The sequence below is a fragment of the Mobula birostris genome, chromosome 8 (genome assembly GCF_030028105.1).
Source record: "Mobula birostris isolate sMobBir1 chromosome 8, sMobBir1.hap1, whole genome shotgun sequence".
Taxonomy (NCBI): Eukaryota; Metazoa; Chordata; class Chondrichthyes; order Myliobatiformes; family Myliobatidae; genus Mobula; species Mobula birostris.
Window position 1 is genome coordinate 107965785 of NC_092377.1, and position 26174 is coordinate 107991958.

A 26174-nucleotide genomic window follows, 5' to 3' on the forward strand; every position below is an offset into this window, starting at 1 on the left:
GATAGAAGCTCCTCAGAACTTGCAGCACCAGGTTTAGTTACTGTTCTACGAATTGCTAAGTATGCACACAGGAAAAAGAATCTGAGGGTTGTACCTGGTGAGATGTATGTACTGTGATAATAAATTTTACTTTAAACTTTGATCTAATACCTTTCAGTTTTATAAAAAACTTGATGTTGTGTCTTGCACATTAAAACAGAATTACTCTATCTGGCTTGGTCTGGAGCCCTTAACCCTTGTCTCCAATTTAACATCTAAACGTAGTCTTTCCGGAGGAGAAATTACTGGATCGCATGAGGAAGTTACATGGAGAAATGGTGCTTAACACCACCTCAAACTACCCAGCTCTAAATTTGAGATTACAATCCCATGTTGTGGGCCCTAATGCAATTAGTTTTTCTCTTAACATCAATTAAACCTGGTCTTCATCATCCACAATCACAATCTATGGAGCTCAGCCTCATCATTTGTCCTTTATTCCTGGTGTCATTCAGCTAAAAGCTGGTATTTATCAGTCATGATGTACACAGAATGTGTTGATTATACAGTATTTTGTTTCTTGGTCCAAGTTTGGTTTTGATAAACTGAATTGAAAATGCTTCTTAGAAGTGTAACATGGAAATGTCATCTAAAATTGACAGTCAGGTCTGTCCTTGTGAACCTGAGTAAATGGACACTGAAAAATTACAGATGCTGGAAATCTGAAATTCAAAGCACAGAGCACCCAGCAGGCATGCAGCATATACAGAGAGAAACACAGAGTGAATCTGAGTACACTTTATATTAAAAACTGCTCAGATGACTGCATGCACCATACCTACTTTTGATTAGTGGAATCATGTGCCCTTTGCACGGCATCTTGGGGCTATGCATCCTCCACCTGTTTCGGCTGTGATGTTATGTAGAGTCACAAACCTGAAATTGCCTGTGCATCAGTCCTCACCTCCAGATCCAGAGCTGCCTGGCTTTAGACCCCTCTTGTGATCAAAGACTCTTATTTTTAACCTCCTTTACTTCCAACATTTCAAAATTTTTACATGCCACAGTCCTGAGGGCACATCGGATTGCATAGAGGGAGAGAGAGTGTAAAAGAAAACAAGTGGGGCAGTCGCTTGCTGGAAAAATAAGCTGAAAAATGGCAGATGGAATTTAATGTAGACAAGTGTGAGGTGTGGCACTTCGGGAGGACCTACAGGGTAGGTCTTAAACAGTGAGTGGTAGGATACTGCAGAGTGAGGTAGAATTGAGGAAACAAACAACAGGAACTGACGAAGGGTCTCGGCCTGAAACGTCGACTGTACCTCTTCCTAGAGATGCTGCCTGGCCTGCTGCGTTCACCAGCAACTTTGATGTGTGTTGCTAGAATTGAGGAATCTGGGAATATAGATCCCTAGTTCATTGAGAGTGGCATCACAGATTGACAGGGTCGTAAAGAAAGCTCTTGGCACAGTGGCCTTCATAAATCAAACTATTAAGTACAGGAGAAGGGATGTTATGTTCAAGTTGTATAAGACTGTGAGACCTGATTTGGAGTATTGAGTGCAGTTTTGGTCACTTACCCATGGAAAAGATGTAAATAAAATTGAAAGAGTGCAGAGAAAATTTTACAAGGATGTTGCTGGGACTTGAGGACCTGAGTTGTAGGGAAGAGTTGAACAAGTTTGGACTTAATTCCCTAGAACATAGAAGATTGAGGGGAGATTTGATGAAGATATGCAAAATTGAGGGGTATAGATAGGGTAAGTGCAAGCAGGCTTTTTCCACTGAGGTTGGGTGAGACTAGAGGTCATGGGTTAAGGGTGAAAGGTGAAATATTTAAAGGGAACTTATTCACTCAAAGGGTGGTGAGTGTGGCTTGAGCTGCCAGCGCAAGTAGTGGATACGAACTTGATTTCAACATTTTTTTAAAAATTTTGATCGGTACATGAATGAGAGGAGTATGGAGGGCTATGGTCTGGGTGTAGGTTGATTGGACTAGGTAAATTAATGGTTCAAAACAGACTAGATGGACTAAAGGGTCTGTTCTGTGCTGTAGTGTTCTGTGACTTTATGAAAATCATAGTTGCCGAGGTTTACCAAGCTTTATGGGTCATTTGCTCACTGTGATCGTTTATCGTACAGTATTTGATTCCAACTTTGACTCTGCAGGAATGAGTTGTCACATAAAGGAAAGATCAGAGTTGTAGGTTTGACTCTTGAGTGTAGTGAATGTACATCATGATGAGCTCGGATCATATCAGAGTGTGTCACTTAAGGAGAATGAGGATGAGGAGAGAGATTCCTGGCATTTCTGGATTTCCTTCCAAACTTTTTAATGTCCATAGCAGACTCCATCCATTTTCCAAGTGGGTTCATCGCACTGAAAATGATTTTATTGGAGTAGAAGGCACAGAAGTGATTGGAATTGAACGATCTAGTTACAGGAACATCTGGTAAGTGTTGTATTCACTGACTGATCTGGAAAATAAAAGCTGCTGATGTGAGAAATCAGAAATGTTGGAGGTACCTTGCTGCTCGGGCAACACCCAGGGAAGAAAAACTGAGTTGATATGGCTTGCTTTTCTATATTTGGATGTGCTGTCTTGTATACTTGTGTTTTGTTTCAGATTTCTCGCATTGGTAGTTCTTTTTTGGCCTATTGATCCATTGTGTAGATTATTAATAAAGTATGAAAATTTAGTCTGAAAAATTGGAGTGCTGAATGAAATCTATGAAGTTCATTTTTTTTTCTGTTGAATATCCCTAGAATTTGCTGAAACACCCAGAATTAAGCAATAGCCAACTTCTCGCAGATTTTCTCTCTCCTGATGGTTGCGAATCACAGTTTCTGGAGAAAATCCTGCCGGATGTAAACCTGGGTAAGATGTTGAGCATTTCAGCAGGTGTGAAGGTCATAGGCCAGTATGTGAACAACAGTGATGTGTGAAGCTTGAGCAGTGGTAAGCTTAGCAAACTGGAATATGGCCTGAAGATGTGGGATTTCATTTATCCTCATTTTAGGGGTTGCAGGAGTCATGACCGCACAAGGAATCTTTGGACAGCCCTTGCCATTCTCATATTCTTCAGAAAGTACCTAATTTTAATTACAAATGAGATTATGATGAAGTGGGAATGAGTCCTGAACAGAGCGTCTGTTATTCGTGAAGTGAAAAGTACCCATGAAATGTAATATTGTCTCTGTTTCTAGGGAAGATTATCAAGTCTGTCCCTGGAAAGCTGATAAAGGAAGTAAGTTACAAACATCTTTCATAGACTTCTTGCACAAATATCTTCATCAGCTGAGGTTGATCAAACAACTGTTCCCAGGCCTTCCCCTATGATGGGCTGCTTGTGAAAATCTGAAAGGAATTTTCCCCATTGACCCAGGGAGTTATTTTTTCCATCTCATAATTCACCCCGTTTCACCCGCTGAATCTGATTGGAGCACACATTTGATTACAGTATTGTGTGTGGCCTGGAGCAACAGATTACTTTATCATATTTCCTTCAAAAGAACCAGCCAAGCCAGCTAAACAGTAAATGAACCCCCCACCCCCACCCCAAAACTAATCCCTCCTACCTGCACAATGTCCAAATCCCTCAGTCTTCCTCATTATCTAAACATCTCTTAAAAACCTCCGATGCATTTGCCTCTACACCCATACCAGGCAGCACATTCCCTTTGAACCTACCCGCAGTCACCTTCAATGCACACGCTCTGGTAATAGACATCTCTTCCCTGGGAAAAAGATGCTCCTTGTCTACTCTATCTTACGGATGGCCCTGGAACTTAACCCCAAACTCGGAATGTCCCGAGCTGCAATAGCGTTGTGCCTGGTGCCCAAGTGAGCTGGGATTTCTGGAATCTGACTTTCGATAGAGTCTTAATTGAAATGTTGACCCTTGTCCATCTCTACATTATTAATTATTTCGGAAATCTTTTGTTTTTGTCTCAACTGTGCTTTTATCTGGTCTGTTGCTCATTCATTGCTTTGCTGATTCTGTCCTCCAGCTTTCAAGGTTGTCACCGCTTGAATCAGTGAACTTGATACAGAGCCCTGTTGGCTCAGCTTATTTGTTGTGTTTTCTTTTTAAAGCTGATGTCTGCAGAAATGGTTGGGGAATCTGATCTGAATGGGTTTGTTGAGGCTGATTCAAACTGATGTAGAGAATCGCAGCTCGTCAGCAGATTGCCAAATAAGATCATGCAATTAGTCATCAAATTTCAGTGACCAGCAAAGTGTTTCAGTTACTGTCGATACAAAGACGTGTCAGGAAGATTTGGTCTAAATACTGCATTTGCAGTTGGGTTTAACAGCGGATGTTGTATCACATCTTTAATAGGTAGTAAATGTGGTAAATGTCAGATGATAAGAGAAAGTAAGAACAAGAGGGAACGTACAAAAGGATTTGGGTCATGAAGTCAGAGTAATCACATCTTCAGATGAGTAAGATGTCAGCACTAGGGGAGTGCAAGGCAACTGAAAGAGATGAAGGGTGGGGATTGTCATGGCCAAGGGGGATTTGAAAACGAGATGAGAATTTTTAATCACCAGGTCATGGTTTCCCTGGTGACCAAAAAAAAGGAGGGTATTGGCACAATTTGGAACAGACATTGTTTCAGGCCAATACCCTTCTTCAGGACTGAATGAAGTGTGGTGAAGTTAGTCAGGAGGAACTTAGGAATACACTCTGGAGAGTGGGTAAATGTTTTTATGAATCCATTGCCAGGTTATTGTAGCTGTTGGGTAGGTATAAGGAATTCCTCTTTGGGGCACAGTTTATTTGCATTGGAGCCAGTGGCAGAGATCAGGGTCAGGGCTATCTAAGATTTCTCCTCCGTATCCCAGAGGAATGGAATCAGTTTTATCAACAAGTGCAGCCATGCTGAGATGCTGGCTCCCAGTGTCTCTTGCTGGAGACAGGAACTTATCCTGCTGCCTTGGTGTGGGGCAGACGGTATCTGCTTGGAATCACATCATCACCATCTTCATTTTGTGCCGTGTCGTATGACGTAGGCAATCGTGGTCTTACGACAGCATTACTACAGAAGTGGTTTGCCATTGCTGCCTTTTGAGCGGAGTCTTCACAAGAAGGGTGACCTGGTCACTATCAATACTCTGCAGAGATTGTCTGCCTGGCATCAGAGGTCACATAACCGGGGCTTATGATATACACCAGCTGCTCATACGACCATCCACCACCTGTTCCCATGGCTTCACATGACCCTGATCCGGTAGGGGGAGTGGGGCTAAGTAGGAGTTATACCTTGCGCAAGGGTGACCTGCAGGGTAGTGGAGAGAAGGAGAGCCTTACTCCTCCTTGGAATCACAGAGGTATAAAAAAGTGGTTTTTACCCAGATTTGCAAGTGTTGGAATTTATTGAAGTCTTGCATTGACCTCATTAAATTCCAGTTTGTGTTTTACAGCCATACTGCAGTCCTCATTAACTGTCTCTCCACATTGTAATCACTGTATAACGTATGCATTGTTCACTTGTTGCTCTTGTATAGAAAGGTCAACACCTGGAATCATTTCTCACAGCATTCATCAACTCCTGTGAGGCTCCCAAGCCCAAACCAAGCAGGCCAGAGCTCACCATTCTCAGCCCAACCTCAGAGAACAATAAAAAGGTGAGTCAAGAGGCACTGTATCTAATAGGAGTTTGTAGAGGCAATCAGCCCATGATACTCTGCAGTGCTTGCTTCTTTTCATAATAGTTCTCACAGGGGCACCTTGAAGTAATCTGGAATTGTAGGTTTATTTCTTTCCTATTCTCTTCATGAAAATGATAGGTTGGAGGGAAAGAGGGTGATTTTATTGTGGCTTAATCCTTGTATTTACACCAGAATTACAGTATTATTAACCTAATACAGCTGGGAAAACTGGTTTACTGATCTTGGAGGAGTACGTGATGTTTTGAAAGCTCATATTAAAACCGGCCAATTTTTAACGGATCAATATTTAAAGAAAATATGTAAATTTTCTGGATATATTGTTGTGTTTGTACTACAAGGAAGTGTGTGCAAGTTTAGGATGTGCATGCTGGTGTCAAGCTACTCCATATTTTCAGAAATGAAAATGCTTCATGTTTGACTGAGACTGAGTATTGGCGTAGTGGGAGTGAGTTGCACACACAGACATGCTCACAAACACGTGCTGTCACATGCGCACACACAGGTGCAAGCTCTCACATGCACACACACAGACATGTTAGGTGAAGCAGAACTGGAGGATTGCCTGTCGCATATTGGAATGTCATAAGGAGGAGGATATTAAGTTCCTTATACCTGCTCTGGCAGTTGATAGCATCATGGCTGATCTTTTACTTCTGTGCTTCTTTCCTACCCTAAACGCATATCCCTTGCTTCTCTGATTGTCGAAGTATCTTTAAGCTCCTGTCTTGAATATGTAAAGTAAATGAGCCTCCATGTTCCAGAGATTCATAGTCCTGAATGGCCAGTGTTGACGTGTCTATGGTTCGAGACATCCCAGTCAGAGAAAATATCATCCCTGTCAGTCTCATAAATACCTTGTATGTGTCAAAGAGGTCACTTCGTGTTTTCCTAAACTCATCAACCCTATGGGCCCATTCTTAAAGATTTCAAGTACATTTATTATCAATGTATGTATGCAGTATACAACCCTGAGATTCGTCTTCAGCTATGAAACAAAGAAACACCATGGAACTCGTTCAAAGAAAACACTCAATGCTCAAAAAAAGAACAAATTACACAAACGGCAAAGACGAATGAATAGCACACAAAATATTAAACATCAAACTGCAGAGTCCTTGAAACGGTCTAGGAATGTTCAGTGTAGCTCAGTTCAATTTAGCGCTGTGTCATTTGTTGACTGAAGTGCCCTGATCAAAATCGCGAAAAATAGCAGCAAAAAAGGAGTAACCAGGAGCACATATAACATGAACTGCAAAGTCCTCTAAGAACAAGTCCAATCCATAAACCTTGCCCAAGACTCCTGCACCTTCTTCCGGCAGCAGCAACTGAGAGGGAAGGGGAGAAAGACACCAATCAAATGAAGGCAGATGACACTGAACATCTGCTCGCCTTTCACTCTCATCCTCGTTATTTCCATCTTGCTTGATGCTTTGATCAGTAAGATCTGTGAGTAATGAAGCTGATCATGGGTTCACACTCCAACAGTAGGTGGCATACTTCATTCTCAACCACACAGAATTCCCTTGGAGACAGCAGAAGCTGCAGATCACTCAGTTGGCCCAAAAACACATTATCAAAATGTAAATTACAGGCTCCAATCGCACACAGATTAGTGGTAGAAGTATATTTAAAAGAAGGAGGAGGAAAAGAGGTTGTTTGTGAACTGTCTGCAGAATGTTGCCAATAGTCGTTGGTGCCACCTTGCCGCATTCTCTCCTTGAGGGATAAGTTCTTCATCTCAGCAATCCATCTGGTGAACCTTTACTGCACTCTCTCTGTCACAGGTAGGAGGAACAGACAAACTCTTCTGCATACAGTCTCACCTGGGCTCCATATAACAGTCTCATGCCTTTCCACGTAATTTCAAATCATCTTGCAATGAAGAGCAAAAGACCATTTGCCTCCATTTACTTTCTGTCCTTGCACACATTGAGTGGTGTACAAGGACGCACAAGTCCCTTTGATCAATGCAGCTTTTTGGTCTCTTACTGTATATAGAAAAACATGTTTTTTTTAATTTTATTTCCTACCAAGTGGTGAGGTCTCACACTTCTTCTCCACGTCGGTTCTGCCTTCAGTCAGACACCTGGCCTTCCTCTAGCCACCCAAGGCATCTCTGCCCTACTGCCACCCAGCTTGGAGGGGAACATTTCTTTTAAATCAGTGATATAGATTCTTAGCAGCTGGGACTCTGACATCAATCCGTGTTACCGTACCAGTTTGAATGTCCTAATTTCTCAAAGTAAATTGTTCATGCCTACTCGTCCTCTTTCCATGCACGAGTATCATCCCCAATTAAAACTACCTTATACTTTAATCAAAGGGACTCTGAAAGTCCATATGCACTACATCTACTCATTTACCTACAACTTCAAAAACCTGTACCTGGTTTGTTAAATGTGATTTCATTTTCATGATTCAGTGCTGAGCTCAGTCGAATCCTATTATTTGTTATTATGCTGAGCCCTCTTCTGTACTCCCTTTTCACCTATGATAATAAAGTTGAATCTAATCTTTCTAAGTGCAGTATTAGCACTTCTTTAATAATAGATTCCAGCAATTTCCCAACTACTGATGTCAAGCTAACTGATCTACACTTCTTGGTTGTTTGTTTTCTCTTTTAGGAAGTAGTAGACCTAACCTACTGTATAATGATCTACACACAGCAACCAAGCCGCTCTATTTTATTCATTCTATGCTATGGTATTTTGGACAATGATAACCCATGCATAGTTAACCTTGCTGTGTAGATCATTGGCGGCTGGGATTTTACTGGCTTTCTCTCCTATTGATTTCTCTATTACTAGCTCGTACTGATTTCTGGGGTGCTAGTTCTCTCTTTGGTATCTCTTAGTGCCTCAGAATCAAGCCCCTTGCCACAGAGTCCACATCAGCTACCAGGCACCCATTCATACTAATAATACACAATTCCATTTTTAACTTGTTGCTTTATTTATATTTTAGAAACATAGAAAACCTACAGCACAATACAGGCCCTTTGGCCCACAAAGCTGTGCCAAACATGTCCTCACCTAAGAACTACCTAGGCTTACCCATAGCTCTCTATTTTTCTAAGCTCCATGTATCCATCCAGGAGTCTCTTAAAAGATCCTATCTTTTCCGCCTCCACCGCTGCCACCGGCAGCCCATTCCACGCACTCACCACTCTCTGCGTAAAAAGACTTACCCCTGACATCTCCTCTGTACCTGCTTTTATCCGTGATACAGTAAATTTCTCTGCATTTACCATTATGGACCATTATAAATCCTCCTGACCCATTCTGTAAGGGACCCACTTTAATTTCTGTTCATCTTTTCATTTTTAACATAGCCATTATGTCTGCTTTAGTCTTCTTGCTCAATTATTATCATATTCTGCATTCCCTTTCATTTTGAATGTCTTGGTCATCCATTGCTGAGTTCTGAAATGTTCCTAATCCTCAGCCTACCCACAATTTTTGGCAATATTATTAGCAGTTAGTTTTAATCTTTAATCAAATCCTATCTTTAGTTTCTCTTGTTTGGTGTTTTTTCCTATTAGTTTTTTGTGCTTTAAATGCAGACACATTACACTAATCCATTGTTGTCATACCTTTTAGTATAGCTTCCAATAGACTGCTGAATTGTTTAGATTTAAGATCTCAGTTTTCAATCTTTTTCACTCTTAAGTTAACATTAATCATTTAGTTATTACTCTTCCCTCAAGCTGTTTTAACTACAAAAATACTAATTATTTAACCCTTTCTTTTTGCATAATACTCATTCTAAAATAGCTTGTTACCTGGTAGTTCATCAGCATATTGACCTAGGAAATGCCTCATATGTACTCCATGAAATTGTCCTGCACAATATTGCCATTGAGTTGATTTGCCTGGTCTGTACGGAGATTAAAAGCCCTGTGATTTTGATTATCTCTGTTACAATTTCCTGATTTATGCTCTGCCCAAGGTCACCCTGCAGTTCGGCATTTTTCAAAGACTCCCATCAATGCTTTCTGCTGTTTGCTGCTTTATTTTCCGAGCTGGGATTATTTCTGTCTACCATTGACATATCGGGGTTTTCAGGTGTGGCTAGAGGGACATATTGGACAGTTGGCGATCGGGAACTGGCATGAGGGAAGTATGAGAGACAATGACCGGGGACTCTGGCAGTTCCAGTGATATCAGATGGGAACCTTTGGTCAGGATGGTGGCTGAAGATTGGCAGTAGGAGGAAGGGTCAATGCCAACGTGGAAGGCTAAGAGCTCCAGTGAATAGATGGCTAATCCATTGTGGCCCAATCTCCCGGCAGTGCTCTTAATAGAACATGGAATGTGTAATGATGAAATCTGTCGTGGTCACTCATGTCTGCAAGTGTCCATTGAATGGTGCAAGATGACTTATCGCATCTCACTTCAAAAATAATTCTGCTTTTGTTTTTGCTTCATGATGCTGTTTAAGCATCATGGGGCAGTGGGTTGGCGATTCGTTGTAGTGCAGTTTTCAATAACCAGGTTTCAAATGTTCTGTTTTATTTGCTGCCTTACTGAGGGAATCATAAGAAGTACTGTACATCCGGCTTCACATATCACCTTCCAGCTAGCCTCCTGTCCCTCCCCTCACAGTTTTGTTCTGGCACCTTCCTCCTTTCTTCTCAGCCCTGAAGAAGGGTCTTGGCCCGAAATGTCAACTGCTTATTAATTTCAATCGATGCTGCCTGACCTGCTGAGTTCCTTCAGCAGTTTGTCTGTGTTAGTCTGGATTTCTAGTATCTGCAGACTTTCTCAGGTTTATGATTTACTGTATATCTGTGACCTGTTTCCATTGTATTTAGGACCAAGCGTTTGTAAAGTAAATGGCACCACGTGTGTCAATTAATACAAAGCACCATGCTGTGGAAGGAAACATCAGCTGGTATTTTTAATGGATTCCTGTCTTTCAGCTTTTTACTGACTTGTATAAAAATAACGCTAATCGCTCTGAAAGCATAGAGAAGAAGTACAATCAGAACTACTTCATGGAAATGACAACATTGGATGGCATTTATGATTACATGATGTATGTGGGTAAGTGAGCTAAATAGTTCAAGTCAGCAAGTCTATTTGTGTAACGCCTGAGCCCTTTGTAATTCTGATCCTTTAATATGATCATGGAGATTTTGTAAACTTAGTCCTGAAAAGTTGTTTGTTACATCCAGAACCTCTCAAAGCTTTCCATTATAAAAATATGCTTCCTACTCTCATGGGAATAGCTTTAATTCTGAAAGTGTGTCTACTCTTTCTGGATTAACCTATCAAAGGGAATAATTACTCTGGATTTACCTCTCTCCCCAAAGTCGCTTTGTTATTTTTGACCCATTCACCCTTGGGTGTTATTGGAGAAAAGCAGATCATAAAAAAAAACATGCAAACTAGTGCAATAAAGAAAGTTCTCAAGTATATATTTTTTTTAAAAAATGGTGTATAAGCGCAATATTAAAATAAACTTTGTCCACAAGTCTGCCGTAAAAACGTTGTAGTTAAGGATTGGTGTTCATTTGTAAAGGCAGGGACTGATTAGGGGGAGTCAGAGTGGCTTTGTGAGGTGCTTAGCCTGTTTCACTAACTTGAGGTCCTTGAAGAGACAACTAAGGAGATTAATGAAGGTAGAGCAGTAGATGTTGTCTATATGGACATTTGACAAGGCCCTGCATTGTCAGTTAATCCAAAAGTTTAATTCCAATGTGAGCTGGTTTATTGGCGATAGGATGCAGAGGATGGTGGTGGGAAGATTCTGTTAGGCATCCTGCCCTCTCTCGGGAAGAGTCAGTGTCCCACACCAGCCTCAGAACCCACAAACCTAAATTGGAAGTTAATCATACTTGGTCTTGAGGGATTCCCTGGAAGAAGCAGTAGTAACCACGACATAATGTTTATAATATCATACATGTTTTGGTTGGAGTGACATTGGGAGGGTCTTGTGTTCAGTTTTGTATTTGGAAATCTTTATTCAGACTGTATGTGGAGCCCACTATAGATGTCCTCTGATTTGTACCAATGGTTGCTGATCTCCCCATTGGGAAATGTGAGTGAGGGAACACTAGCTATGTGTCCAGCAGATTATCTGATCCCCCTGAATACCACTGCTTTCACTAGAGGGGGGCAACCCAAGTGAACAATCCAAGTATGCTACAGATGACAACTAAGTTTAATATGCTAACAGTTGGAACTTGTTTTGAATTGCAGCCCGTGTTGTTTTTCACATCCCAGACTGGCTGCATCATTTCCTAATGGGTGGACGCATCCTGTTGAAGAACACACTGGAGGCATATGCAAACAATTACCTTCAGCGAAAGCTGGACCAGTTGCTCCAGGAGCATCGAGTGGTCTCCCTTATAACTCTGCTGCGGGGTGAGTAGCAGAACTTAATGAGGGCAGAGGCCACATCAGAGATTCCCATTGCTGACTGCCTTCAGCCTCTGACTGTGCCTCTTTCAACCCATCATCTGCTTTGGCATTGATACATGAAAGGGAAGCAGGAAATGAAGAGACCACACATGCACGTAGAGAGACGTGGATAAGAAGAGGAGGAGGGGAGATGCTGCTTATTCGAAAGGGAGAATAAGGGATTTGAATTTAGCAAAATTTAAATCATACATCTGTCACACAACGTCAGGGGGTAAAAGTCTTTGTGTTATGGCTCTGTTGCAATATTCAGACATGTGAATTTATAAGTCTAATAGCTTGTAGAAAGAAGCTGTCCCGTAGCCTGTTGGTCCTGGCTTTAATGCTGCGGTACTGTTCACCAGACGGAAGCAGCTGAAACAGTTTATGGTTGGGGTGACTGGAGTCCCCGATGATCTTCCAGGCCTTCTTTACATACCTGCTGCTATAAGTGTCCTCAGTGAAGGGATGTTCACATCTAGAGATGTGCTGGGCTGTCCATACCACTCTCTGCAGTGCCCAGCGATCAAGGTTGGTGTAGTTCCTGTACCAGGCAGTGATACAGCCAGTCAGTATTCTCTCAATAGTGCCCCTGTAGAAGGTCTTGATGATTTGGAGGCTCAGGCCGAACTCCTTCAGTCGCCTAAGGTGGAAGAGACGCTGTTGTGGCTTTTTTTGCCACACAGCCGGTGTGTACAGTCCAGGTGAGATCTTAGGTAATGTGTATATTGACAGACTTGAAACTACTCATCCTTTCAACTGCAGTCCCGTTGATGTTGATCGGGGGGAGCTTGTCTCCGTTCCTCCTGTAATCCACCATCAGCTCTTTTGTTGGACATTGAGGGAGAGGTTGTTATCTTGGCACCATTGTGTCACTAAGATCACTAGTGGGGGAGGTAGCTTGTTCCTTGTGCCCTGTGTGTCCACAAGTTCCTCTGGATTACTCCGCTTCAGCCCTCTTGCACTCCCTCCAAGAGCGTGACCCCCCCCCGCCCTTCCACCACACCCAAAGTGCTTAGTAATAACGTATTTGTCTGTGGGTTCAAGACCATTAGATTCGGCTTGCAGTCCTCGGGGATGCTGCACAGTTGAGGGTGATGTAATGATCCCATGCATTGCTCATTAAAGAACAGAGGGCATCTGCCCACCTTTTTGATGCTCCATTTCTCTTTGGATCAGTATCAGCAAAATGTATTTTTGATATCTGGCATCTTTGTCTGTTTGCTCTTTGTGAAAATTTGCTGAGTGCCCATTGCTGAATTTCCCATGTTAAAACGGTCAGGTACTTCAGGCAGTCAATGGTTTCATGTAACTCAGTGTTTTTTGTTCTTTCTACTGCCAGCACTTTGCTCATCATCCATTCAGAATTTGCCTTCAGCCCTTTTCTTTCAGTTGCTCACAGACTGACTTCATACACACTTGAGTTTTTAATAATAGTAACCATAATAACTTGAGCACTTCTCATATAGGCAATGTAGTTCAAAGTGCTTTATAATGAGATAAAGTACAAACCTGAAAATAAAAGACAGAAAGGTGTTAGTTAAAAGCAAGTTAAGTAGGTTTCAACTGGGTTTTGAGAAGTGTCAACAGAGTCAGCATCCCTTATAGGTTTAGGTATTGAATTCCACGGTTTAGAACATAGTTCAAAAAAAGCTGACCTGTCAAATATCTTTTGAGAAAATTGCTTTAAATTAAGAGACCCAAGAGCATGAGCAGGATTATAAAATGAAAGCGATTCTGTGATGTATAGTACTCCGGTCCCAGGCAATTGAAAATTTAAAAACAAAGAATTAAGAGAACTTTAAAATCAATTCGTAAAGCTACAGGAAGCTAATGCAGAGTAGCTAGGATGGGAGTTATATGCTCCCTCACCTTTGTTTTAGTTAAAAGTCTCGCAGTGGCGTTCTGAATGAGCTGAGGTTTGTCGATAGATTGCTTCATAAAGCCAGTAAAAAGTGCATTGCAGTAATCCAGTCTACTCGATATAAAGGCGTAAAATAGTTTTTCAGCTTCATTACATGATCAAAACGGATGTACCTTCGCAATATTTCTTATGCATAGGAATTCTGCACTGGTCATTTTCTTTATGTGACAGTTAAAAGTATTGAGTATGTTGATGAGGTAGTATAAACCACAGAAAAAAAGCAAGAGCATTAAACTGATTTTAAAATATGACTTGGTTTTAAATGCCGAGCAATTTTTTTCTTATTGATCTGACTTTTACCTTTAAAGATGTGTGGCCACAACATTTGTTCCTCCACAACAGTTAATGTTTCTATTTATTGTATGTTCTCTTGCCTTGTTTTACTTCCTTAAATGCACTTCCTTGCATTAAGACACAGGAGCAGAATTAGGCCATCCAGCTCATCGAGTGCGCCGCGCCTTTCGGTCATGACTGATTTATTATTCCCTCTCACCTCCTTGTTCAGAGAACCTTTGATACCCTTTCTGAGCAGGAACCTGTAATTTCTGCTTTAAGTATACCCAATGACTTGGCTTCCACAGCTGTCTGTGGCACTGAGTTTCACAGATTCACCACCTTCTGTTTTAAAAGGACTTCCTTTTGTTCTGAGGCTGTGCTGTCTAGTCCTAAACTCTCCCACTGTAGGAAATATCCACTCAATCCAAACATTTCAGTATTGAGTGGGTGTCAATGAGATCCTTCCTCAACCTTCTAAACTTTAACGAGTACGGGCTCAGAGTTAACCCTTTCATCCTCAGGACCTTCTCTAACGCCAGCACATCCTTCCTTTGATATAGGGCCCAAAGCTGCTCCAAATGTGGTCTGAACAATGCCTTATAAAGCCTCAGCATTATATCCTCACTTCTATATTCTAGTCTCTCAAAATGAATGTTAGCCTTGCAAGTGCCTTCCTTACCACCGACTCAACCTGCAAGTTAACCTTTAGGGAATCCTGACTAAGACTCCTCTGCATCTTTGATTTCTGAATTCTCTCCCCATTTAGAAAATAGTTTAAACCTTTACTCCTTTTACCACAGTGCATGACCATACACTTCCCAATGCTGTATGCCATCTGCTACTACTTTGCCCATTCTCCTAACCTATCCAAATCCTTCTGCAGACTCCCTGCTTTCTCAACACTACCTCCCCTTCCATCTGACTTTGTATCGTCCGCAAACTGACCACAAAGCCGTTGATTCTATCATCCAGATCATTAATATATGACATGGAAGACAGCAGATACAGCACTGACCCTTCCAGAACACCATCCTCTACTGTAAAGATGAAGCCACACTCAGGTTGGAGGAACAACACCTTATATTCCGTATGGGTAGCCTCCAACCTGATGGCATGAACATTGACTTCTCTAACTTCCGCTAATGCCCCACCTCCCCCTCGTACCCCATCCGTTATTTATTTATCTACACACATTCTTTCTCTCTCTCTCTCTCTCTCTCCCTCTGTCCCTCTGACTATACCCCTTGCCCATCCTCTGAGTTCTCCCCCCCCACCCTTTTCCTTCTCCCTGGGCCTCCTGTCTCATGATCCTCTCATATCCCTTTTGCCAATCACCTGTCTAGCTCTTGGCTCCATCCCTCCCCCTCCTGTCTTCTCCTATCATTTTGGATCTCCCCCTCCCACTTTCAAATCTCTTACTAGCTCTTCCTTCAGTTAGTCCTGACGAAGGGTCTCGGCCCGAAACGTCGACTGTACCTCTTCCTAGAGATGCTGCTTGTCCTGCTGCGTTCACCAGCAACTTTGATTTGTGTTGCTTGAATTTCCAGCATCTGCAGAATTCCTTGTGTTTGCACCATTAGTCACTGGCAGCCAATGAGGAAAGGTCTCTTTTACTCCAATTCTTTGCTTTCTGCCAGTCAGCCAATCGTATATTCATGTAATCTTTTTTGTAATACCATGGGCTTTTACTTTGTTTAGCAGCCTCATGTGCAGCACCCTGTCAAAGGCCTTCTGAAAATCCAAGTAAACAAAAGCCACATACCCTCCTTTCTCCATCCTGCTAGTTATTTCCTCAAAACATTCCAACAGATTTATCAGGCAAGACTTCCTCTTAAGAAAACCATGCTGAGTTCAGCAGATTGTTTGCTTCCAAGTACCCCGAAACTTCATCCTTAACAATGGACTCTAAAATTTTACCGATCTCAGAAGTCAGGGTGATCAGCCTATAATTTCCTGTCTTTTGCCTCCCTCCCTTAAAGGGTGGGGTGATATTTGCAATTAGCCAGCCATCAGGACTGTTCCTAACTCTAATGCCTTTACAGTCTCTTCAGCTACCTTTTTCTGAACCCTAGGGTATAGTGTGTGAATGGAATGTACTTATTCACCAGAGAGCTTTGAGCTTCCTAAGTATCTTGGAATAAGCTTTATTTTACAGTTTTCTAGAAATGATTACAGAGCATATGATTCTGTAGTCTAAAGTCTTCTCTTTGTCAACCATGCACCAATATGCTGCAAACATCTGCGAACATTTTTCTCTATTCCGTACTTAAATCACTCTACTGTATGTGCTTTTACTTTTATTTATCTATCCATCTATTCTGCACCCCCCCCCCCCCCACTGGCCCTTCAAACCACCCCACTCAGCAAAACCCCCTGTTTAATCCTAGCCTAATCACAGGACAATTTACAATGACCGATTAACTTACCAGCCGGTACGTCTTTGGACTGTGGGAGGAAACCCATGTGGTCAGGGGGAGAACGTACAGACTCCTGACAGGTAGCAGTGGGAATTGAAAAGCGTTGCGCTAACGCTGCGCTACTGCGCCACCCCACAGTGTGCTTGATTTTTTTTTAGCAAGGTTTTGATGCTCTTCAAGCAAGTACAGTCACATTAGCTAAGCATAAATTACTAAATCCATACTGACTTTCCCCGCCTTTCCAAATGACAGCTTGAACTACTTGAACTATTCTTAGAATGGATTACTGTAATGTTCTCACCATTGAAATTAAGCCAACTGCCCTGCGTTTGGTTTGCCCCACCCTCCTGAAAACAACAGTACAATGCGGTGGATTCTGAATTCTAGCATACTTCCAAATTTGTCATTTACAGAAATGATTGTAGAGCAGGTCAACATTAGTTTAATCTTTCGGGGGAGCACCACTTTGAGAAATAAGTCCTCAACCAAAAATAAATTTATTCCTAGATACTGATCATATTTCTATTCTTCGCTCATTAATTGTGGCAGTAACTGGTTGAGGATTCACCAGGAGGCAGTTACATTCTGCTTGGGAAAACTAAATAGTAAAAATGAAAGCAGACCACTGGATACAGATTTCATTAAAGTCTTTCTAAGGTGGAAAGTCTAGTGATATAAAAATTTATCTATGTTAGTCGTGCTCAGGCCACGTGGCTTCCCAGTCCTGCCTCACTATCAATACGATTGTGGCTCAGAGTTCAAAGTGCATTTATTATGAAAGTGGGTATACCATATACAACCTTGAGATTTGTCTTCTTACAGGCAGCCACAAAACAAAGAAACACAGTACAATCCACAAAAAACCTCACACAACAAGCGCCCAATGTGGGATAAAAGAACAAATAATACACAGAACATGAAGTGGAGAATCCCTGAAAGTGAGTCTACAACCATGGAGCCAGTTCAGGACAGAGTTGAGTGAAGCCAGTCTAGGAGCCGAACAGCTGCAGAGCACAACTTCTCCCGAAACTGGCGGCGGTGTGGACCGAAGACTCCCGCACCTCTTGCCCAGTGCTAGCGCGAGAAGAGAGAGGGAGATGAGTCAACCCGAGGCAGAATGGGACGAGCTCAGATGGGGGATCTTGACTAACATGGAAAAGTGAACTGAACATGGGTTTCTCCTCTGCCCTTGGCTTCAGTGCTTTCATCTTTTAATCTGGCTCGGCACATAAATCAGTGAAACATCGGTTCATTTTTCAGTTTTGGGCTCCGACGTTACAGTCCAGCCTTAAGTCCAACCCAGCAATAGCCGCTGCAGCGATTGCCGTACCTCCATTCTTGAGAGTTCAGTTTACTGAAACCTTCAGGAGACCACACAAATGGCAGATCGTTCAAACGGTTCCAAAGCATGCCTCCCAAAAGGAAATTACAGCCTGCAGATCGCAGTGATCCCAGTCCAGAAGTACTCTATTTAGGAGAAGAGTAGTTTTGTGAGCTGCGTACAAAACATCACCGTATGTCATCACCACAGTCTTGGGCTGACCTGCTGATTCCTATAACCTTCTTACTTCCTTGGACTTCCATGGTCCTACCAAATCTCAGTCCTTAACATAGTCAATGAATAAATATTCATTGCCCTCTGAGGTTGAAAACTTTAAAGCTGACAGCTCTACTTATAAAGGAATTCCTTCTTAGTCCCACATGACCCCTTGTCTTGATACTTTGACCAGTAGTACTGAACTCCAGTCTGAAGAAACAACCTGTTGACATTTGCCGCCTTGATCCTTCCTAGAATCAGCTTGTCTCTACAGAATCACATTTTCTCAGTGGCTGTTTCTCAGAAAACCAAGAGGTCACGTGATTTGATTGTGGATAGGTTGAAAGTCAAATGAAGTGGCGGGCATTGGGAACGTTGTAAATCACTGTGATATGCCTCTGTTCCCCTGTGAATCTGGTATAACTCCATCTATGTAAATAATATGCACAATTGACAGGAAAGAAAGGAAATTACATTATTAATTCTGAACAGCCAGAGGTTAGGATGAAAAACCTCTCGTAAAATTTTAGATTTTACCAACTAAAGATACTAAAGACGTAGACAAAAAGAGGGATAAGGTGAATTTAACCCTTCAGAAATGAATGTGGAAAGATGAATAGTAAATTGGTGGTGTTCTTAGGCTGCAAGATGACCTGCCTGCTTAGCTGGTAAATTGGGTAGAGCGGTGGCCAATGGATTTTATGCCTGGTAGGTGTGAGGTGATGCACTTTGGAGATCTGAAGGACAGAGTAGATGGTGAAAACATCTCGCAACACAGCGGCATCTGGAAAAGCTCTTCAATTGCCAAGGCATTGAAGGCTACAGGACAATGTTATATTGAAATGAACTGCACTATACTGAACATTTTTGGACTCTTTCAAGGACTCTTGTGGTTTGATGTTTTATATTCTGTGTGTATTTTTTCACCAGTTTTTTCTGTTATTTGCATGATTTGTTCTTTTTTTATACATGAGATGTTGGATAGAAACAGAAAAACTACAGCACAATACAGACCCTTTGGCCCACAATGCTGTACCAAACATGTACTTACTTCAGAAATTACCTAGGGTTACCCATAGCCCTCTATTTTTCTAAGCTCCAAAATACCTATCCAGGAGTCTCTTAAAAGACCCTATCGTATCCGCCTCCACTACCGTTGCCGACAGCCCATTCCAGGCACTCACTACCCTCTGCATAAAAAAAAAACTTACCCCTGACATCTCCTCTGTACAGGCTTCCCCCGCCATCCGAAGGTAGAGTGTTCTTATGAAATGGTTCGTAAGCCGGAATGTCGTAAAATGAAGAAGCAATTACCATTTATTTATATGGGAAAAATTTGTGAGCATTCGCAGACCCAAAAATAACCTACCAAATCATGCCAAATAACACATAAAACCTAAAATAACAGTAACATATAGTAAAAGCAGGAATGATATGATAAATACACAGCCTATATAAAGTAGAAATACTTCTCTACAATCATTGCCTGCACTGTTCTCCGTAGCGAAAATCTCACACAAGCACTCTTGGCAGAAGCACTCTCCAGTAACCTTTAAGCTATGAAGCTGCCAAATCATACCAAATAATGCATAAAAATACACAAAGTAAAATTGATGTATGTACAGTGTAGTATCACTAACCAGAATTGGGAAGACAGTGCCGAGCACACTGATGATGGTGTGTTAGGCTGAGTCGTCGGAGATTGGGGTGGTGCAGTGGTCCCCAACCTCCAGGCCGCCAACTGATACCGATCCGCGAAGAATGCAGGGGTATAGCGGTAGCCGGGACGCACCCAGCACGTCTTTAAGAAAAAAGCTGAAATAAACAAGCTAATTAATTAGGTGCTGCCCAGCACTTAAATGTTGGCCCAGATCAGAGGCGACGCAATCGGCAATGGCCTCTGATCTGGGCCGACAAATACGTGCCGGGTGGCACCTAATTAATTTGCTTGTTTGTTTTGGCTTTTTTCTTAAAGATGTGTTGGGTGCGTCCTGGCTACTGCTGCATTCTTTGTGGCAATGTATCGGTCCGTGGCCCGGTGGTTGGGGTGTGGGACACTGAGGTGTCGTCTGTTTCCATCAGGGCAGGCAGGTCACCTTCTTCTATGTCTGCCTGCCTCGACGTCGAAGGTCGAGGTTTGTCGTCTGCTGTGGCTGATGTGGAAGGCTTGAAAAACGATAGTATGCTTGACTTCTGGCCTCGCGCATTTTTCTATCGTACAGTTCTTTGTAAGCACTCAAACCATCTTGCAAATATGCCCTAAACCGATGTACCCTTTCAAAATTAAAGTTGTATTTTTCTGCAGTAATTGCAGCGAAAATCTCATGCAGTTGCTTCACGTTCAGTTCCTGGACAACTTCACTTTTGGTCTGTTCGCTACTGCATTCAGTTTCGGTTGTTCTCCTTTCCTCTTCCAATTGCATCAGCTCTTCATCTATCAGTTCTTGGTCATGGGATGCCAAAACCTCTTCAACATCATCTTCGTCAACTTCCACAAGCCAAACTCACTTTGTCCTTACTTCGTTTACCATGATCGAAACGCTTAATTATGTCTAGTTTTACACTAAGTGTAACACCCTTACAAGCTCTTTTAGGCTTTTCCGATACCTTAGAATTCATCTTGCTAACGGCTGCTCACAGGCACGTATTTAAGCAATGCCGGCGAGAACGCAGTTCTGAATCCGGGGGAGGAGTGGCTGCTCGGGGCACGCGCTGCTTTTTTCGTAACAGTGAAAACACCTTCTGTTAGCGAAAACAGGTATCTAATGTAGGCCTTTCATAACAATGAGGTTTCGTAAAGCGAACGTTTGAAAAGCGGGGGACACTTGTACCTACTTTCAAGCACCTTAAAACTGTGCCCTCTCATGTTAGCCATTTCAGCCCTGGGTAAAAGCCTCTGATTATCCACACGATCAATACCTCTCATCATCTTGTACACCTCTATCAGGTCACCTCTCATCCTCTGTCACTCCAAGGAAAAAAGGCAGAGTTCACTCAACCTGTTCTCATAAGGCATGCTCCCCAATCCAGGCAACATCCTTGTAAATCTCCTCTGCACCTTTTCTTATAGTATCCACATCCTTCCTGTAGTGAGGCGACCAGAATTGAGCACAGTACTCCAAGTGGGGTCTGACCAGAGTTCTTTATAGCTGTAACATTACCTCTTGGCTTCTAAGCTCAATCCCACGATTGATGGAGGCCAATACACCATATGCTTTTTTAACCACAGAGTCAACCTGCTCAGCAGCTTTGAGTGTCCTATGGACTCGGACACCAAGATCCCTCTGATCCTCCACACTGCCAAGAGTCTTACCATTAATATTATAGTTTGCCATCATATTTGACCTACCAAAATGAACCACCTCACACTTATCTGGGTTGAACTTCCTCTGCCACTTCTCAGCCCAGTTTTGCATCCTATCAATGTCCCGCTGTAACCTCTATCTCCACACTATCTACAACACCCCCAACCTTTGTGTCATCAACAAATTTACTAACCCATTCCTCCACTTCCTCATCCAGATCATTTATAAAAATCACAAAGGGAAGGGGTCCCAGAACATATCCCTGATTCACACCACAAGTCACCAACCTCCATGCAGAATATGACCTGCCACAACCACTCTTTGCTTTCTGTGGGCAAGCCAATTCTGGATCCACAAAGCAAGGTCCCCTTGGATCCCATGCCTCCTTACTTTCTCAATAAGCCTTGCTTGGGCTACCTTATCAAATGCCTTGCTGAAATCCATCTACATCTACTGCTCTACCTTCATCAATGTGTTTTGTCACATCCTCAAAAAATCCAATCAGGCTCATAAGACACGACCTGCCTTTGACAAAGCCATGCTAACTATTCCTAATCATATTATGTCTCTCCAAATGTTCATAAGTCCTGCCTCTCAGGATCTTTTCAGTCAACTTACCGACCACTGAAGTAAGAGTCACTGGTCTATAATTAACTGGGCTAGCTCTACTCCCTTTCTTGAATAAGGGAACAACATCTGCAGCTCTCCAATACTCTGGAACCTCTCCCATCCCCATTGATGATGCAAAGATCATTGCCAGAGGCTCAGCAACTCCTCCCTTGCCTCCTACAGTAGCCTGGGGTACATCTCGTCTGCTCCTGGTGACTTATCCAACTTGATGCTTTCCAAAAGCTCCAGCACATCCTCTTTCTTAATATCTACATGCTCAAGCTTTTCAATCCACTGTAAATCATCCCTACAGTCACCAAGATCCTTTTCTGTAGTGAATACTGAAGCAAATTACTCATTAAATACCTCTGCTGTCTCCTCTGGTTCCATACACACTTTTCCACTGTTACGCTTGATTGGTCCTATTCTCTTGAACTCTTATCCTCTTGCTCTTCACATACTTGTAGAATGCCTTGTGGTTTTCCTTAATCCTGCTTGCCAAGGCCTTCTCATGGCCCCTTCTGGCTCTCGTAATTTCATTCTTAAGTTCCTTCCTGCTAGCGTTATAATCTTCTAGATCTCTTTCATTACCTAGTTTTTTGAACCTTTTGTAAGCTTTTCTTTTCTTCTTGACCAGATTTTCAACAGCCTTTCTGCACCATGGTTCCTGTGCCCTACCATCCTTTCCCTGTCTCATTGTGTAAGCTTAAATTCGCTGGACCAATAACCACACAGAAAACAATTTATCACTTTATCCTTGGCTTCAGTTTATTTTCTCAAGCTCAGCCGGCGAGAGGTGCGGAGCCGCAGAACAGAGGGACAGAGTTCCTCGCCCTCTGGGGGCTCATGTCGAACCTCTAACTTAGTTAGTACAGCATTGGCCTTTATACCATACAAGGAGTTGTTAATTGTTGCAGAACATTTGCAAACAGAATGAGGCAGTCTTCTTTGTGGTTTGACAGTTATGCAGAAGTCAGCTATCTTAGTCAATCAGGCAGTCACGCAGGGCAAGTTATTACACGAATCAATCAGGCAGTCACGCAGGGCGGGTATAAATCAGGCAGTCACGTGGGGCGGTATAAGTCAAGCAGTCACGCGGGTCAGGTATAAATCAATCAGGCAGTCATGCGGGGCGGGTATAAATCAATCAGGCAGTCACGCGGGGCGGGTGTGAATCAATCAGGCAGTCACGCGGGGCGGGTGTGAATCAATCAGGCAGTCACGCGGGGCGGGTGTGAATCAATCAGGCAGTCACGCGGGGCGGGTGTGAATCAATCAGGCAGTCACGCGGGGCGGGTGTGAATCAATCAGGCAGTCACGCGGGGCGGGTGTGAATCAATCAGGCAGTCACACGGGGCGGGTATTACACAAATCAATCAGGCAGTCACGCGGGGCGGGTATTACACAAATCAATCAGGCAGTCACGCGGGGCGGGTATAAATCAATCAGGCAGTCACGCGAGGCGGGTATAAATCAATCAGGCAGTCACGCGAGGCGGGTATAAATCAATCAGGCAGTCGTGGGGCGGTATAAATCAATCAGGCAGTCACGCGGGGCGGGTATAAATCAATCAGGCAGTCACGCGGGGCGGGTATAAATCAATCAGGCAGTCACGCGGGGTGGGTATTACACAAATCAATCAGGCAGTCATGCGGGGCGGGTATAAATCAGGCAGTCACGTGGGGCGGGTATTACACAAATCAATCAGGCAGTCACGTGGGGCGGGTATAAATCAATCAGGCAGGCTGACAAAGTGCAAAGTTCTAAAAATCAGTCCCTACTTCCCCAACACCCTCAAAACTTTATCAGTTAGAACGTACTTATGTAGAATGCCACGCAAATATCCCTTGAACATTTGCCACATTTTTGCCGTACATTTACCTGAGAACATCTGTTCCCAATTTATGCTTCCAAGTTCCTGCCTCATTGCTTCATATTTCCCCTTACTCCAATTAAATGCTTTCCTAACTGGACTGTTCCTATCCCTCTCCAATGCTATGGTAAAGAAGATAGAATTGTGATCACTATCTCCAGAATGCTTTCCCACTGAGCGACCTGACACCTGACCAGGTTCATTTTCCAATACCAGATCAAGTACAACCTCTCCTCTTGTAGACTTATCTATATATTGTGTCACGAAACCTTTCTGAACACACCTAACAAACTCCACCTTATCTAAACCCCTTGCTCTAGGGAGATGCCAATCGATATTTGGGAAATTAAGATCTCCCACCACGGTAACCCCATTATTATCACACCTTCCTAGAATCTGTCTCCCTATCTGCTCCTCAATATCCCTGTTACTATTGGGTGGTCTATAAAAAAAAAACACCCAGTCGAGTTATTGACCCCTTCCTGTTTCTAACTTCCACCCACAGGGACTCAGTAGACAATCCCTCCATGAATTCCTCCTTTTCTGCAGCTGTGACACTGTCTTTGATCAACAGTGCCTCTTTTGCCCCCCTCCCTGTCCTTTCGGAAACATCTGAAGCCTGGCACTCAAAGTAGCCATTCCTGCCCCTGAGCCATCCAAGTCTGTAATGGCCACAACATCATAGTTCCAAGTGCTGATCCACGTTCTAAGCTTTGTTCATGATGCTTCTTGCATTATCTCAAACCATCAGTCTGAGCACATCTCCTCTCTATCACCTACCTATCCTCCCTCTCGCACTGTCTCCAAGCTTTCTCTATTTGTGAGCCAACCGCCCCTTCCTCCGTCTCTTCAGTTCGGTTCCCATCCCCCAGCATTTCTAGTTTAAACTTTCCCCAGTAGCCTTAGCAAACCTCCGGGCCAGGATATTGGTCTCCCTCAGATTCAAGTGCAACCCTTCCTTTTTGTACAGGTCACACCTGCCCCAAAAGAGGTGCCAATGATCCAGAAATCTGAATCTCTGTCCCCTGCTCCAATCCCTCAGCCACGCATTTATCCTCCACCTCACTCTATTCCTATACGCACTGTCGCGTGGGCACTGGCCCGTAATCCCAAGATTACTACCTTTGAGGTCCTGCTTCTCAACTTCCTTCCTAACTCCCTGTAGTCTGTTTTCAAGACCTCCTCCCTTTTCCTGCCTATGTCGTTGGTACCAATACATACCACGACCTCTGGCTGTTCACCTTCCCACTTCAAGATATCGTGGATGCGATCAGAAACATCCTGGACCCTGGCACCTGGGAGGCAAACTACCATCCGTGTTTCTTTCCTGCGTCCACAGAATCACCTGCTTGACCCCCTAACTATATGGTCTCCTGTCACTGCTGCCATCTTCTTTTCCTTACCCTTCTGAGCCACAGGGCCAGACTCTGTGCTAGAGGTGCAGCCACTGTTGCTTCCCCCAGGTAAGCCGTCTCCCCCAACAGTACTCAAACAGGAGTACTTATTGTTAAGGGGGACAGCCACTGGGGTACTCTCTAGTATCTGACTCTTGCCCTTTGCTCTCCTGACTGTTACCCACTTATCTGATTTCTTTGAGTGGGTTCTATAGTGTTTCTTTGTTTTGTGTCTTCCACAGGCAGCCTAATCTCAGGGTTGTATATTGCATAGCACCACACATAAAAATTGCTGGTGAATGCTGCAGGCGAGGCAGCATCTCTAGGAAGAGGTACAGTCGACATTTCGAGCTGAGACCCTTTGTCAGTCCTATTAAGAGATTGGACAAGACAGAGGCAGGAAATATGTTCCAGATGCTGGGAGAGTCCAGTACCAGAGGGCATGGTTTAAGAATAGGGGTTAGGTCATTTAGGACAGAGTTGAGGAGGAACTTCTTCTCCCAGAGAGTTGTGGAGGTATGGAACGCGCTGCCTCAGAAGGCAGTGGAGGCCAATTCTCTGGATGCTTTCAAGAAGGAGCTAGATAGGTATCTTATGGATAGGGGAATCAAGGGTTATGGGGACAAGGCAGGAACCGGGTATTGATAGTAGATGATCAGCCATGATCTCAGAATGGCGGTGCAGGCTCGAAGTGCCGAATGGTATACTTCTGCACCTATTGTCTATTGTCTAACACAGTTTGTAAAGTATCATATTAAAACAGCTTCTGACTGATGGAGCT

General features: G+C 43.1%; 1 protein-coding gene across 3 annotated transcripts in view; it reads left to right on the forward strand.

The window, feature by feature from the left end:
- Nucleotides 1-26174, forward strand: part of snx14 (sorting nexin 14) — a 172275-nt gene that overhangs the window by 120296 nt on the left and 25805 nt on the right. For all 3 annotated transcript variants that reach the window (XM_072265914.1, XM_072265915.1, XM_072265916.1), the window contains 5 exons: nucleotides 2747-2858; nucleotides 3188-3228; nucleotides 5493-5612; nucleotides 10579-10702; nucleotides 11861-12025. In XM_072265914.1, the coding sequence (XP_072122015.1) occupies nucleotides 2747-2858; nucleotides 3188-3228; nucleotides 5493-5612; nucleotides 10579-10702; nucleotides 11861-12025 (562 nt within the window). The remainder of the gene's footprint in view (nucleotides 1-2746; nucleotides 2859-3187; nucleotides 3229-5492; nucleotides 5613-10578; nucleotides 10703-11860; nucleotides 12026-26174) is intronic.